The 15,721-nt window shown below is 36.0% G+C and overlaps 1 protein-coding gene across 1 annotated transcript in view; it reads left to right on the forward strand.

Annotated features, from left to right (window-relative positions):
- Nucleotides 1-15,721, forward strand: part of SLC30A9 (solute carrier family 30 member 9) — a 77,454-nt gene that overhangs the window by 53,203 nt on the left and 8,530 nt on the right. Inside the window, exons 12-16 of the mRNA XM_052642037.1 lie at nt 2,002-2,041; nt 2,874-2,945; nt 3,507-3,614; nt 6,032-6,197; nt 12,857-12,986. Of these exons, the coding sequence (XP_052497997.1) occupies nt 2,002-2,041; nt 2,874-2,945; nt 3,507-3,614; nt 6,032-6,197; nt 12,857-12,986 (516 nt within the window). The remainder of the gene's footprint in view (nt 1-2,001; nt 2,042-2,873; nt 2,946-3,506; nt 3,615-6,031; nt 6,198-12,856; nt 12,987-15,721) is intronic.

Consider the following 15,721-nt stretch of genomic DNA (forward strand, 5'->3'; position numbering starts at 1 on the left):
TGTGTTATTTCTTTCTGTATGTCTTGGACTAATGCACAAAGCTGTTTTTGATAGTTCAGTTCAGTTGCTCAGTTGTGTCCAACTTTTTGTGACCACATGAACTGCAGCACGCCAGGCTTCCCTGTCCATCACCAACTCCCGGAGTTTACCCAAACTCCTGTTCATTGAGTTGGTGATGCCGTCCAACCGTCTCAACATCTGTTGTCCCCTTCTCCTCCTGCCCCCAATCCCCCACAGCATCAGGGTCTTTTCAAATGAGTCAGCTCTTCACATCAGGTGGCCACAATATTGGAGTTTCAGCTTCAACATCAGGTTGGATCTCCTTGCAGTCCAAGGGACCCTCAAGAGTCTTCACCAGCACCACAGTTCAAAAGCATCAATTCTTTGGTGCTCAGCTTTCTTTTATAGTCCAACTCTCACATCCATACATGACTGCTGGAAAAAACATGGCTTTGACTAGACGGACCTTTGTTGGCAAAGTAATGTCTCTGCTTTTGAATATGCTGTCTAGGTTGGTCATAACTTCCCTTCCAAGGAGTAAGTGTCTTTTAATTTCATGGCTGCAGTCACCATCTGCAGTGATTTTGGAGCCCCCCAAAATAAAGTCTGTCAGTGTTTCCATTGTTTCCCCATCTATTTGCCATGAAGTGATGGGACCAGATGCCATGATCTTAGTTTTCCAAATGTTCCTTCACTTTCATCAAGAGCCTCTTTAGTTCTTCTTCACTTTCTGCCATAAGGGTGGTGTCCTCTCCATATCTGAGGTTATAGATATTTCTCCTGGCAATCTTGATACCAGCTTGTGCTTCATCTAGTTCTGCATTTCTCATGATGTACTCTGCACATAAGTTAAATAAACAGGGTAATAATATACAGCCTTGATGTACTCCTTTCCCGATTTAGAACTAGTCCGTTGTTCTGTGTCCAGTTCTAACTGTTGCTTCCTGACCTGCATACAGATTTCTAAGGAAACAGCTCGGGTGATCTGGTATTCCTATCTCTTTCAGAATTTTCCACAGTTTATTGTGATCCACACAGTTAAAGGCTTTGCCATAGTCAGTAAAGCAGAAATAGATGTTTTTCTGGAACTCTCTTGCTTTTTCGATACAGCGGATGTTGGTAATTTGATCTCTGGTTCCTCTGCCTTTTCTAAAATCAGCTTGAATATTTGGAATTTCACGGTTCACATATTGCTGAAGCCTGGCTTGGAGAATTTTGAGCATTACTTTACTAGCGTGTGAGATGAGTGCAATTGTGCGGTGGTTTGAGCATTCTTTGGCACTACCTTTCTTTGGGATTGGAATGAAAACTGACCTTTTCTAGTCCTGTGGCCACTGCTGAGTTTTCCACATTTGCTGGCATATTGAGTGCAGCACTTTTATAGCATCATCTTTTAGGATTTAAAATAGCTCAACTGAAAATTCCATCATCTCCACTAGCTTTGGTCTTAGTGATGCTTGTTGATATCTTTATCTAATTCAAGAGTGTCTGGGATTGTAGGGAAAATGGTATTATCTTCCTCCCCCAAATTGATTACTGTGTATAACTGCTGATCCATCTGAATCAGGACTGAGAAAGAATTCTCTTGGTACTGGGCGTGGAAACAAAATTAAGAAATAACTGGGTATGGTTGTGGATCATATCATATCGACAGCCCTAGATTTCAAATGTTTGTGTTCATTTTGAAGTTCAAAAGCTTTTTTTTTTTACCAGTTAAGTAATAATTCTTTTGTATCATGAATGAACTTAGGTCATGGTATAACATTCTACTGTGTGTGTATATTACTCTTCCAGGTATTAGAAAATGAGATAGTCATCAAATTTTAACTCGTTTCTTCTTATGAAGACACCATGTGTCTCATTGTCCTCATTTGAACTATTTCCCATCAAAATTCTTATCTGATTAGGATTGATGTTTCCTTCCATTAAGCTTATGCATGGACTGTTATAATTCTTTAGTGAAATATTAACTTATGCTTTATTTTAATATTCATTTCCTAGGCATACTGTATTTTAGCGGGATCATTAGTATCTGAAGGAGGTACGTACTATCCCAGGATTTTATTGTTAATAATCTATAGTCCATTTTTATAGTTTGCCATTAATAATAAGTTCTCTTGGTTAAAGAAAACTGTAGAAATAGGAATAAAGTTTTGTCTCCTTTGAGGGAGGAAATTCTTTGTATAATGTACTATGTTGATTCCTGTAATGGATGGGGCCAAATTTGGAAAAGTTTTTTGTTCTTGTTCTTAAGTATCATATCATAATGCTCAGAACATTTGAAATGGAGTATAAATGCATAACTATATAGTGAGTTTTTAAGAATCAGGCTTTAGTAATGTTAACCTGGGAAGACTGTCCCTTTTTGCAGAACAAGTATTTTTTAAGTTTTTGGAAGTTTCAGCTGTAGCAGTAATAGACAGAGAAGTGCTAATACCGTGCATGAAACTGGCTTATCTGCTGCTCTACTTATAGTATGTTTACTTCTGCAACATTGTCGTTTTCTATGCATTATCCCTTCATCTTTGACAGTCTTGTGAAATGTTGATAATACCACCTGCCTCAAAAGGTTGGGAGTCTCAAAAGTAATTGTGCTTAGTGTGGTACCTGACAACTAATAGTTGTCTAATAAATTAAGGCTGTTGTGACGGTAATGATATTTAAATTATGGTAGCTAAAAATATGGGATTCATTTTATTATAATGATTAACGGGAGTTCTTGATAATGGCTAGTTTAATATAGAACTTTTCCTTATTGACAGCTCTTAGGTAGCATTAAAGCATTGTGCCTATTTATCTATCTTTTGAGATGCCATCTTTAAAGTTTGGAGGCATGAAGTTTCTTCCATCTGATATGAGTGCTTTTCTTTCAGCAACACTTCTTGTTGCTGTAAATGAGCTTCGTAGGAGTGCTCGGGCCAAAGGAATGTCATTTTACAAGTATGGTATGTACTTTAGAAACGTAGATGTATTATATCATCATCTTTATTTGCCTAAAATCACCGAGTACTGTTGCTTTGTTCCACATAGATGTCTACAAAATATATCTCAGTGTCTTCCCTATATGGCTCTTACTTATTTATTAGCTCTTTTAAAAAGAAAAATGTAGTGTAATTTGATTAGGAGTGCTTTATGTTTGGATTTAACTTATGTGGACTTCAGTATTTCTGTGTATGCCTATGTAACTTGAGAAAGTAATCTGACTTTAAATATCAGTTATTGTTAACATTTAAATCAAGTAACTATGTTTATATTGAACAGTTTTAAAAGTCAGGATCTCATACATTTTTAATTTTTTTTTTTATGGCCATTGGGCACAACTTGTGGGATTTCAGTTCCCCAGGAAGGGATTTAACCTGGGCCATAATCCTATAATCCTAGCCACTAGGGAACTCCCTTTTAATTCAAATTAAATTAAGTTAAATTAATGGACATTTTATGTTACCTGGTAATATCAAATTAAGGTTTCAAAAGTTTCTTTTCTTGTCTCTACCCCAATGACTAAGTAATGGAAAGTCGTGATCCTAGTACAAATGTTATATTACTGGAGGATACTGCAGCAGTGTTGGGAGTGACAATAGCAGCCACTTGTATGGGCCTAACCTCCATAACAGGTAAATATTTCTCGGATTACAGGTGATTTATTTGTACTACTTAAATAACCCTTTAATATGTGGGAATTTTCCTTTATATCATTGAAAAAATTTAAACCAATAATAGATTGTTAAATGTGAATTTCATACTAACCGTTTGTATAAGACAAATAAGACAATAAAAGTGTTCAGATTTCTGAGTTAGAAATTTCTCTTAGAAGTAAAGAAAGCTGCTAATAGAGCATTTCTGTAATGCTCTAAACCTTTCTAGCTGTGACTTAGAAATAATTACACAACTGTTCAGAGCTTTTAAGTTCTTTATGTGTAGAGACATTGGTAATACTTGTTCTAGTGACCTTACAGGTTTGAGATAGTATATGAGAGAGAACTTTAATAAACTCTAAAGTTTAAAGTAAATATACATTGTGGCTCATCCATTTGTCTTTTTCCACTATTAGTGCCAATAATAACTGCTCTTGCTTTCCTGTTTCCTTGATTCTTTAGTTGCTTCCATCCTCATTCTGGCAGCTAGTTAAATGTTTTGAAGGCTAGTGCAGCACAGGTGAATAAGAAGACAGAAAAACCATTTTATTTTTATTTTCTAAAATAAACGAACCAATTATTATGAAGAAACTCAATTTGTGAGGTTGGAGTTCTCTTGGAACGGTATTTCCATTCTTCCCTGTTTGTTCTAGCATATTTAAAATAATTTTTGGTAATGAGTTTCCACCGTTTGCAGTATTAACATAGTCTGAAGTATGAATAGATTTTTCTCATTTTGAATGTGCATATTGAGACTAAACCATCATTTTCTGATGTACACTATAATCCAAAATACTCCTAAATGTTTTTATTGTTTTTCTAGTTGACCTTACCATTTTAGACACTTTTTAGACATAAATAATTTCTTAGCAAAATGTAAGGCTTAAGGAAAGTATGACTTGATGAACAGTTCAACTTTTAATAGAGGGGTAGGATGGGATCAAGGGTGGGAGGGAGGTTCCTAGCGAAGGGCATATATATACTTATGGCTAATTCATGTTGTTGTATGGCAGAAACCAATACAACATTGTAAAGCAATTTTCCTCCAGTTAAAAATAAATTTAAAAAAAAACAAGATTGAAAAAAAACAAGATAAAGAAAGATCTCTATCAAGTCTGTTTTATTATATCCTTCATTAAAAAGTTTCACCTTGATTTTTATTTAATTACTTAAGTCATTTACATTAAATGACATGCCAGGAAATAAGATATTTTCCAGCTAATAATTCTGTTCATTACTATTGTAATTCAGTTATTAATAATGTATATTTGAAAATAAAAATAATTAAGTTTAGATTTCTAAAGAATAGCAGTATTTGATTTGAAACTCTGTAATTACAAACTTCCTAATGGATTATGTTTTACAAGTGGATCATATTTGTATACTTCAGTAGTACAAAATAAGTCATCCCTTTTTAGTGTTGTATTTTGACTACATGTTAATAAAACTAATGTAAATTGAGGTTTTTTTTTTTAGTAAAACATTTTATCAAGCATTAAGGTAATTTAATACTGACATTTGATCTATGGAATAAAAGGCTTAATTATGAAAACCTTGTGTGTAAAATTTATTATAAAGATTTAAAGTATAATATTTATTGATACATTCATAGATAATAAGTCAACTCTAATTGGTTCTGGAAGAGAATAAAGCCCTAATAACCTAAAAGCAAACTTTACAATCAGAATCATCTGGAGGTATTGGGAAGGCATAGAATGCTAGACCCCTGCTGCAGATTTCTGATTTAGAAGGTCTTGAGCGAGACCTGAGAATTTGCATTATTACCCACATTATCTAGTGATGCTGATGCTGCTACTGGTCATAGGACTGCATTTTGAGAACCACTGCTTTAAGGTAGCCATTAGATGCAAATGAACTTCCATTTTCTTTCTGCTTTCTTTTTATATATCTAAGAATGTTACCACCTATGTATCATTCTTGGTTGAAAGAGATAAAAGTGCCTCATACATATTTTTTTATATAGCTTAAATCTTTCACAGAACCTTTGTGAGACAAAACACAAATTTTTTTTTTAGCTGTTGATCCTACAATTATTTTGTCAACTAGGAAAAGTGCTACCGACATAACAAAAAAGAAGTGGACCCTTTATTACTTTCGTATATATACCATGTCTCTAATTTGAAAATGCTCTGAACCCTACCCCATGTAACCAGGTGCAAGTAATGGATCATAAGTAATTAAACTGCATAATACTCCCATGCAGCAAGTTGTAGCATTCTTATTTTGTAGAATAGTAAAACTATTAGGGAAAAGTAATTAAAGGAATTAGGAATGAATTTCAAGTCCCTTGATTTACTAATTCAGCTTCTTTGCTCCCTAAAGCTCACTGAAATAGAACATGTTAATTTACTGACTTCTTATGTGCTTTTATTTAGGGAACCCACTGTATGACAGCCTGGGTTCTTTGGGTGTGGGCACCCTATTAGGCGTGGTCTCAGCATTCCTCATCTACACTAACACAGAAGCACTCTTAGGACGATCCATCCAGCCAGAACAAGTACAACGGCTTACTGAACTCCTGGAGAACGATCCATCAGTAAGGTCAGTTTATTCCAGTGATGCTGTTAAAGTTTAGAGAAATAAATTAAGAAATAGAAATGCTTGTTTTAGAAGTTCTTCCAAAAGAGGTTTTGAATCCCTAGCCATCAGAACTTTTTACTCTATTACTTTGCAGCATTGCAACCTTATAAGAAAGCAAGTGAAAGCATTTAGCAAACTCCTTGAATTTCCTTTTAAATTTTGTATATTTTTAATTTTTCTAAAAATAAGGAACAGTTATATCATATAATGGGAACAGAAGTTTGCTAAGTATTTGCCTCTTCAGTGTGGAACCACTTATATGAAATCTTCATATTTATATTTGCCTTATATTTGGATTATAATTACAAATTGAATATGTATTTTTTAAAATTTATTTGACTGGACTGGGTCTTACTTACAGCATGTGAGGTCTAGTTCCCAGACCAGGACTGAACTTGGGACCCTTGCATTGGGAGCTTGGAGTCTTAGCCACTGGACCACCAGGGAAGTCCCCACAAATTGAATATATTGAACTTAAAAGATTTTTATTCATTGGGATATGACTACCAAATTGAATATAATTTATACTTTTTTTTTAGTGTAGACATCTTATTTTAGCTTATTTTAAATATTTTTCCTTATAATCTTTATCATTAAATGATAAAGAGTTGAAGATTTAAGAGATAATCAGAAGAGATAAAGTGTTCTAATAGAACTTAGTGAACTTAAACAGTAGTGTAGTTTCAGAGTGAAGGGGAAGGAACAATCCTTTAAAATTCTAATTTTCTACTAACCTATACACACACACACATATTTAAGAATGTGTTTGTCTTGTGTTATAATTAAAATTTTAAAGTTCAGTCTTTTAACAATGACCTCTGTATCTGTATCACTAAAACAAATGAGTATGTGATTACTATATTTATATTCTAAGCCCTACATGTTTATTCTTAAAAAGTAGTTACCTACTAGATCAAATTAGAAGTTGAGCATTTTTAGAATCAATACTAGGCTTAGTGACTTCATGTTATATTCTCCATATTAATATCCTTTTCTTGTGATATCTTTTGTCTACTTTCAGTATCATGGTAATACTGACTTTATAAAATGAGTTGGGAAGTGTTTCCTCTTCTCTTCTAATTTTTTTTTAATGAGTTTGTAAAAAAAAATTTGTTATAATTTCTTCTTTAAATTTTTGGTGCAATTCAGCAGTGATGCCATCTGGGGATGGGCTTTCTGCTTGGTTAGGTTTTTGATTACTTGCTCTATCTCTTGTTACACGTTTATTCGATTGTCTGTTTCATCTTGTGTCAGTTTCAGCAGTTTGTTTCTTTCTAGAAATTTGTCCATTACTTATCTAATTTGTTGGTACAGCTGTTCCTGGTTTCCTTTGTATTTCCTTTTATTTCTTCAGGATTGGTAGTAATGTCTCCTCTTTCATTTCTGATTCTGGTAAGTTAAGTGTTGTTTATTTTTTTTTCTTGGTCAGTCCAGCTAAAGATTAATCAATTTTCTTGGTCTTTTCAGAGAACTAACTTTTGGTGTAATTGATTTTCTGTCGCTTTTTCTATTTCTTGAATCCTGCTCAAATCTATATTATTTCCATCCTTCTGTTTGATTTACGTTTAGTATTGATTTAGGTTTCCTCTTTTTTCAATGTCTCAAGATGGTACGTTAAGTTTTTTTTATCTGATATCCATCTTCTTTATTTAATATAGGCTTTTACAGTTACAAATTTCCTTCTAAGTACTGCTTTCACTTCATCCTATAAATTTTATTATATTGTGTCTTAATTTTCATTTACTTCAAAGTATTTTCTAATTTCAGTTTAGATTTCTTCTTTGACCATTGGTCGGTTAGTAGTGTGTGGTTTAATTTCTCAAATGTCTTTGTTACTTCTTATTTCATTCCATTGTGGTTGTCAAGCACTCTTTTATTATTTCTGTCCTTTTGAATTTACTCAGCTTTATTTTATAGGCTAACATATGATCTGTCTTGGATAATGTTCCATGTGTACTTGAGGATGTTTATTCTACTATTGTAAGGAGTGTTATGTAGATGTCTGTAAGATTTGGTTGGTTTATACTGCTCAAGTTTTCTGTTTCCCTATTGATCCTCTTGCCTTTGTTGTTTTCTCCATTATTGAAAGTAGGATATTGAAGTCCCCTATTACTGTTGTTGAATTACCTATTTCTCCTTTCATTTCTGTCAATTTTTACTTCATGTATTTTGGCACCCATTTGTTAGGAATAATGTGTTTATAATTTGCATATGTTTTTTATAATTAAACTCTAGGAAAGAACTGTACATGGAAAAATTGTGACCAATTTGAAATTTCCTGAAAAGTGCTGCACTCAATATGTCACCAAATTTAGAAAACTCAGCAGTGGCCACAGGACGGGAAAAGGTCCATTTTCATGCCAATCCCAAAGAAAGGCAATTCCAAAGAACGCTCAAACTACCGCACAATGGCATCACCTACACAATGGACATGGGTTTGGGTGGACTCTGGGAATTGGTGATGGACAGGGAGGCCTGGTGTGCTGCAGTTCATGGGGTCACAAAAAGTTGGACACGACTGAGTGACTGAACTGAACTGAAATAGTGAAGATCAGTAGATTAAATTGCTGGAAAAATAAATGTCAGTATTTCAGAAAGTTTATATGGTTTTTAAAGCAGTGTATTAGTTATCTCTATTGCTCTGTGACAAATTACCCCACAACTTTGTGATTTAATACACCATTTATTGCCTCACAGCTTCTATGGATCAGGAATCTGAACACAGTTGGAATCTGAACACCTGGGTCTCTACTCTAGGGTTTCTCACATGTTACAGTTAAGGTGTTGACTGAGACTTGTCATCTCCTGGGGAAGGATCAGCTTCTAAGCTTACTCCTACAGTTATTAACAGAATTTGGTTCCCTTGCCATGTGGAACTCTCTAACATGGCAGTTTGCTTAATCGAAGTATGCAAATAGAGAAGACAATAGATATTGAGTGTGGACAAGATAAAAGTCACAGATCAGTCATCTGATCTTGAAATGACACCTCATCATCTTGCCATATTCTTTTGGTTAGGAGCAAATCACCAGGGGTAGCCTGCATTAAAGAGACAGGGTCATACAAGGGCCTGAGCACAGGAGGAGAGGATCGCTGGAACCATGATAAATATTGCCTATCACAGTTTTCTATCTGCAGTTAAGATATATAAATAACTAAACATATAAGGGAAAAGTATATCAGAATATTTTTACTAACTGCTGTTTAATTTTAGTCACGTCATGAGTATTTTAAATTGTTTAAGACAGAGATAGATACGCTTTTCTAAAATGAATAAATTGTATAGCCTCTTACAAATCTGGACAAGTTCTGTTTCAATTTGGACATAAATAACTTTATAAATATTCAGCCATTAATTCTTATTTTCATCTATACATCTTTATTCATATGGATGAAGAATTTTAGACTCCGTGGTATCTTGCCTAAGATCTCTCAGGCAGATGTTTTAAGAGTTCTTGGTGCCTCATTTAGGCTTGTTTTCCCAGTAGAAAATCTCAATGTCCTTAGAATTCAGAGGGTTTTTCTCTTCTTATGTATCCTGTAAACAAAAGATATTATAGTGATTACCATAGAAAGAAGGAATTTATCAGTAGTGTTCTAGGGAAGATTGATGCCTAGGATTAGGGCAAGAAGGATAAAAATCAGTTACGCTTGAGCATCTGCTTCCTTTTCTGGAAGGCAGAATGGTATAATGGAAAGGCCACTAGGTTTGGATATCTAAAGGTCTGGGGTGAAGCCTGGCTCTACTGTTGACTAGATAAATTACCTTAGACAGGTCTCATATCCCTCTGGGACTCTTTTATCTAGAAATTAAACATGCCACCTTAATCTACTTTATAAATGTCATTGATTAAATGCCTGCTGTGTGATTGGTACCATATTAAACATTTTATATATCTTGGTTCATTATTTCCCACATCCATCCTGTTCAGTACAGTTCAGTCACTCAGTTGAGTCTCACTCTTTGTGACTCCATGAACCGCAGCACGCCAGGCCTCCCTGTCCATCACCAATTCCTGGAGTTTACCCAAACTCATGTCCATTGAGTCAGTGATGCCATCCAACCATCTCATCCTCTGTCGTCCCCTTCTCCTCTTGCCCCCAGTCTTTCCCAGAATCAGGGTCTTTTCAAATGAGTCAGCTCTTCGCATCAGATGGCCAAAGTATTGGAGTTTCAGCTTCAACATCAGTCCTTCCAATGAACACCCAGGACTGAACTCCTTTAGGGTGGACTGGTTGGATCTCCTTGCAGTCCAAGGAACTCTGAAGAGTCTTCTCCAACACCACAGTTCAAAAGCATCAATTCCTTGGCACTCAGCTTTCTTTATAGTCCAACTCTCACATCCATACATGACTCCTGGGAAAACCACAGCTTTGACTAGACCTTTGTTGGCAAAGTAACGTCTCTGCTTTTTAATATGCTGTCCAGGTTGGTCTAACTTTCCTTCCAAGGAGTCAGCATCTTTTAATTTCATGGCTGCAGTCACCGTCTGCAGTGATTTTGGAGCCCAGAAAAAAAAAGTCAGCCACTGTTTCCACTGTTTCCCCATCTATTTGCCATGAAGTGATGGGACTGGATGCCATGATCTTAGTTTTCTGAATGTTGAGCTTTAAGCCAACTTTTTCACTCTCCTCTTTCACTTTCATGAAGAGCCTCTTTAGTTCTTATTCACTTTCTGCCATAAGGGTGGTGTCATTGCATATCTGAGGTTATTAATATTTCTCCCAGCAGTCTTGATTCCAGCATGTGCTGCTTCCAGCCCAGTGTTTCTCATGATGTACTCTGCATATAAGTTAAATAAGCAGGGTGACAGTATACAGCCTTGACATACTCCTTTTCCTATTTGGAACCAGTCTGTTGTTCCATATCTAGTTCTAACTGTTGCTTCCTGACCTGCATACAGGTTTCTCAAGAGGCAGGTCAGGTGGTCTGGTATTCCCATCTCTTTCAGAATTTTCCACAGTTTATTGTGATCCACACAGTCAAAAGCTTTGGCATAGTCAATAAAGCAGAAATAGATGATTTTCTGGAACTCTCTTGCTTTTTCAATGATCCAGCGGATGTTGGCAATTTGATCTCTGGTTCCTCTGCCTTTCTAAAACCACCTTGAACATCTGGAAGGTCACGGTTCACATGTTGCTGAAGCCTGGCTTGGAGAATTTTGAGCATTACTTCACTAGCATGTGAGATGAGTGCAATTGTACGGTAATTTGAGCATTCTTTGGCACTGCCTTTCTTTGGGATTGGAATGAAAACTGACCTTTTCCCGTCCTGTGGCCACTGCTGAGTTTTCTAAATTTGCTGGCATTTTGAGTGCAGCACTTTCACAGCATCATATTTTAGGATTTGAAATAGCTCAACTGGAATTCCATCACCTCCACTAGCTTTGTTCGTAGTGATGCTTCCTAAGGTCCACTTGACTTCACATTCCAGGATGTCTGGCTCTAGGTGAGTGATCACACACACCATCAGTTCTTCTGTGTATTCTTGCCACCTCTTCTTAATATCTTAATATCTTCTGCTTCTGTTAAGTCCCTACCATTTCTGTCCTTTATTGAGCCCATCTTTGCATGAAACATTCCCTTGGTATCTCTAATTTTCTTGAAGAGATCTCTAGTCTTTCCCATTCTGTTGTTTTCCTCTATTTCTTTGCGTTGATTGCTGAGGAAGGCTTTCTTATCTCTCCTTGCTATTCTTTGGAACTCTGCATTCAAACAGGTATATCGTTCCTTTCCTCCTTTGCTTTTCGCTTCTCTTCTTTCCACAGCTATTTGTAAGGACTCCTCAGACAGCCATTTTGCTTTTTTGCATTTCTTTTCCTTGTGGATGGTCTTGATCCCTGTCTCCTGTAGAACGTCACGAACCTCCATCCATAGTTCATCAGGCACTCTATCAGATCTAGTCCCTTGAATCTATTCCTCATTTCCAGTGTATAATCGTAAGGGATTTAATTTAGGTCATACCTGAATGGTCTAGTGGTTTTCTCCACTTTCTTCAATTTAAATGAGTTTGGCAATAAGGAGTTCATGATCTGAGCCACAGTCAGCTCCTGGTCTTGTTTTTGCTGACTGTATAGAGCTTCTCCATCTTTGGCTGCAAAGAATATAATCAATCTGATTTTGGTGTTGGCCATCTGGTGATGTCCATGTGTAGAGTCTTCCCTTTTGTTGTTGGAAGAGGGTGTTTGCTATGACCAGTGCATTCTCCTGGCAAAACTCTATAATCCATCCTGTTAGGTAGTTATTATTAACCTCATTCTAATACAGTATTCTGAGCATCGTGTGAAAAAGAAGCTATTGAAAAAAAGATGATGAGATAAAATGACAGTATTGTAAAAAGCAATTTAGAGTTGATTTTTTAATCCACAAACTATGTAATTAATGTATATAAAAATTACCATAAAATACTAGTGTTTGCACTTTTGTATGGCATTATACCAAAAAAGAAAAAGCTAAACGAGCAAGTTTTTGGAAAATGGTAGGTAGTGCTTAATGGTGAACACTCTGGAAGCTATCTTAATCCATTTTCATACTGCTGGGAAAAAATAAAAATTCTAGACTTTTGCCACTATAATGTGTATATGTGTATATAAATTTGTATGCGTTGTTATTAATTGCAGGGCAATTCATGATGTTAAAGCCACAGACCTGGGATTAGGGAAAGTGAGATTTAAGGCAGAAGTGGATTTCGATGGACGAGTTGTCACGAGATCGTATTTGGAAAAACAAGATTTTGACCAAATGCTACAAGTAAGTTTGTGTATTTTTTGTTTTTTTTTTTCCTTATATAGTCAAGAGTTGAAGAATTACTTCCTGAGTAAATAAAATAAAAGCTTTTCTTTGTAAGTCTTAAAGTCAGTTCAGGTTTCGGCTTCTTAGGGCTCTAAAAATTTGGCAAAGACCTCTTTGTTTAGTGTAAGAGTGATTCAAAGGAGACAGCAGAAAAGGTAATTTATTATTAAAGTGCTTGTTAGTGCCAGACATTTTATATATGCTATTTTATTTACTCTCAACAACCTGTGAGGTGAAGAAATAATATTTTCATTTTTATTTTATTTTTGATAATTTTTATTGATTTAGTTTTGGCTATACTGGGTCTTCATTGCTCTGTGGGCTTTCCTCTAGTTGCAGCATCAGGGTCTACTCTAGTTGTGGTGCACGGGCTTCTCATTGTGGTGGTTTCTCTTATGGAGCACAGGCTCTAAGGTCTGTGGTCTTTGGCTGTTGGAGCACGTGGCTCAGTAATTGCAGCTCCTGGGCTCCAAAGTGAAGTGAAGTCACTCAGTCGTGTCTGACTCCTTGTGACCCCGTGGACTGTAGCCTACCAGGCTCCTCCGTGCATGGGATTCTCCAGGCAAGAATAGTGGAGTGGGTTGCCATTTCCTTTTCCAGGGGATCTTCCCAACCCAGGGATTGAACCCGGGTCTCTGCATTGCAGGCAGACGCTTTAACCTTTGAGCCACCAGGGAAGCCCAAAGCACAGGCTTAATAGTTGTGGCCCAAGGGCCTAGTTGTTCCATGTCATGTGGGATCCTCCTGGGCCAGGGATCAAACCCATATCTCCTGCTTTGGCAGGCAGATTCTTTACCACTGAGCCACAAAGGAAGCCCCTTAATTTTTATATATAGGCAAATTCAGACATAGGAAGATTAGATAACTTGCCTAAATTTCAGAGCCATAATATGGAATCAGATATTAATTTAGATATCTGTAACTCCAGAATCCATGCTTTTTTATTAAGAGTACTTTAAAGGAAGATTTATAGATAATAGTATAATGAGTAGAGCAGAGGTTACCACTTGCCTTTGTCTAATATTAACATTTACCATACTGTATTTGCTTCAGTTCAGTTCAGTAGCTCAGTCGTGTCTGACTCTTTGCAACCTCATGAATTGCAGCACACCAGGCCTCCCTGTCCATCACCAGCTCCCGGAGTTTACTCAAACTCATGTCCATCGAGTCGGTGATGCCATCCAGCCATCTCATCCTCTGTTGTCCCCTTCTCCTCCTGCCCCCAATCCCTCCCAGCATCAGAGTCTTTTCCAGTGAGTCAACTCTCTGCATGAGGTGGCCAAGGTATTGGAGTTTCAGCTTTAGCATCAGTCCTTCCAAAGAACACCCAGGACTGTAAGATCTTAAAAAACGAAAAGAAGTCATTACAGAAATAGTTATAGCCCTTGTTTCTCCTTCTAGATCTCATTCTTTTTTTCCCATCCCAAGAACTAACAATTGTCTTGAATTTAGTACTTCTCATTTCCATTCAGATTTTTATACTTTTCAACATATTTTTCTTAGCACAAGATAGAATAACACTTCAGGTGTTTGAAAATTGTTATAAATGATATAATATGATTATCTCTATAATTTGTTTAGCAGTGTGTTTTATGTTAATATTATACCCTAATTAATTTACTTTTACTTGCTATATAATATGTCATCTTATAAATGAACATACTGCAGTTTATTTATCCAGTCCCCATTTGATGAAAAGTTATATTGGCCCCAGTGTTAAACTATTGGAAACAACACCACGATGGCATTTTTATACACGTTTCCTTGTTTGCATGTGCAAAACTTTAGGGCACATGTGCAAGAAATTTAGGGCACTATTACATAACTCGATTTAAAATAGGTGAGCAATTGGCTGAACATATCTTCAGCTTCGTTAGTTATTGGCAAGTTCAGTTCAGTTCAGTCGCTCAGTCGTGTCCGACTCTTTGCGACCCCATGAATCGCAGCACGCCAGGCCTCCCTGTCCATCACCAACTCCCGGAGTTCACTCAGATTCACGCCCATCGAGTCAGTGATGCCATTCAGCCATCTCATCTTCTGTCGTCCCCTTAGATATTGGCAAGTTGTTCTCCAAAGTAAGTCAGTTTAACTTCCATCATCAATGTAGCAAAGTTTCTATTGCTTCACATTTTCGGTAGACTGTATTGACAGTTTAAAAAATTTTGTCATTATGATAGATATAAAATAGTATCCTGTTGATTTAGTTGATATTTCCGTGATAGTAGTAAGGATAATCAGCATAGAAATTTATTGACCATTGGAATTTCCTCTAGTTACTTCATTGTTCATTTACTTTCTCTTATTTTGACAGATTTGTATATGTTTTATTTTTAATATGCTGAGTACTAATCCTTCCTCAGTTACGTATATGCAGCTAACTTCCTAGTTTGTAATTTATCATTCCACTTTGTTGTTTTACAGAAGATTTAATGCAGTTTTTAATTGTATGTCAAATTTGAAATGCTTTTTATTATCTTGATTGAGAAACCCTTCTGTATCCCATTATCATAAAATATTCTTTTCTTCTAAAAAGTTTATGGTTTGCTTTTATACCTATGGTTTTCAGTCCACTTGGAATTATTTATTAGTCTAAGGTAGGGGTTTAGGTTTTTTCCCTATTAAAAAATAATTTTCTCAGCACTACTTACTGATTTGTCCATTCTTTTCTCACTGGTTTTGCAGTGTTACCTCTG

The sequence above is a fragment of the Budorcas taxicolor genome, chromosome 6, assembly GCF_023091745.1.
Source record: "Budorcas taxicolor isolate Tak-1 chromosome 6, Takin1.1, whole genome shotgun sequence".
NCBI classification, from domain to species: domain Eukaryota; kingdom Metazoa; phylum Chordata; class Mammalia; order Artiodactyla; family Bovidae; genus Budorcas; species Budorcas taxicolor.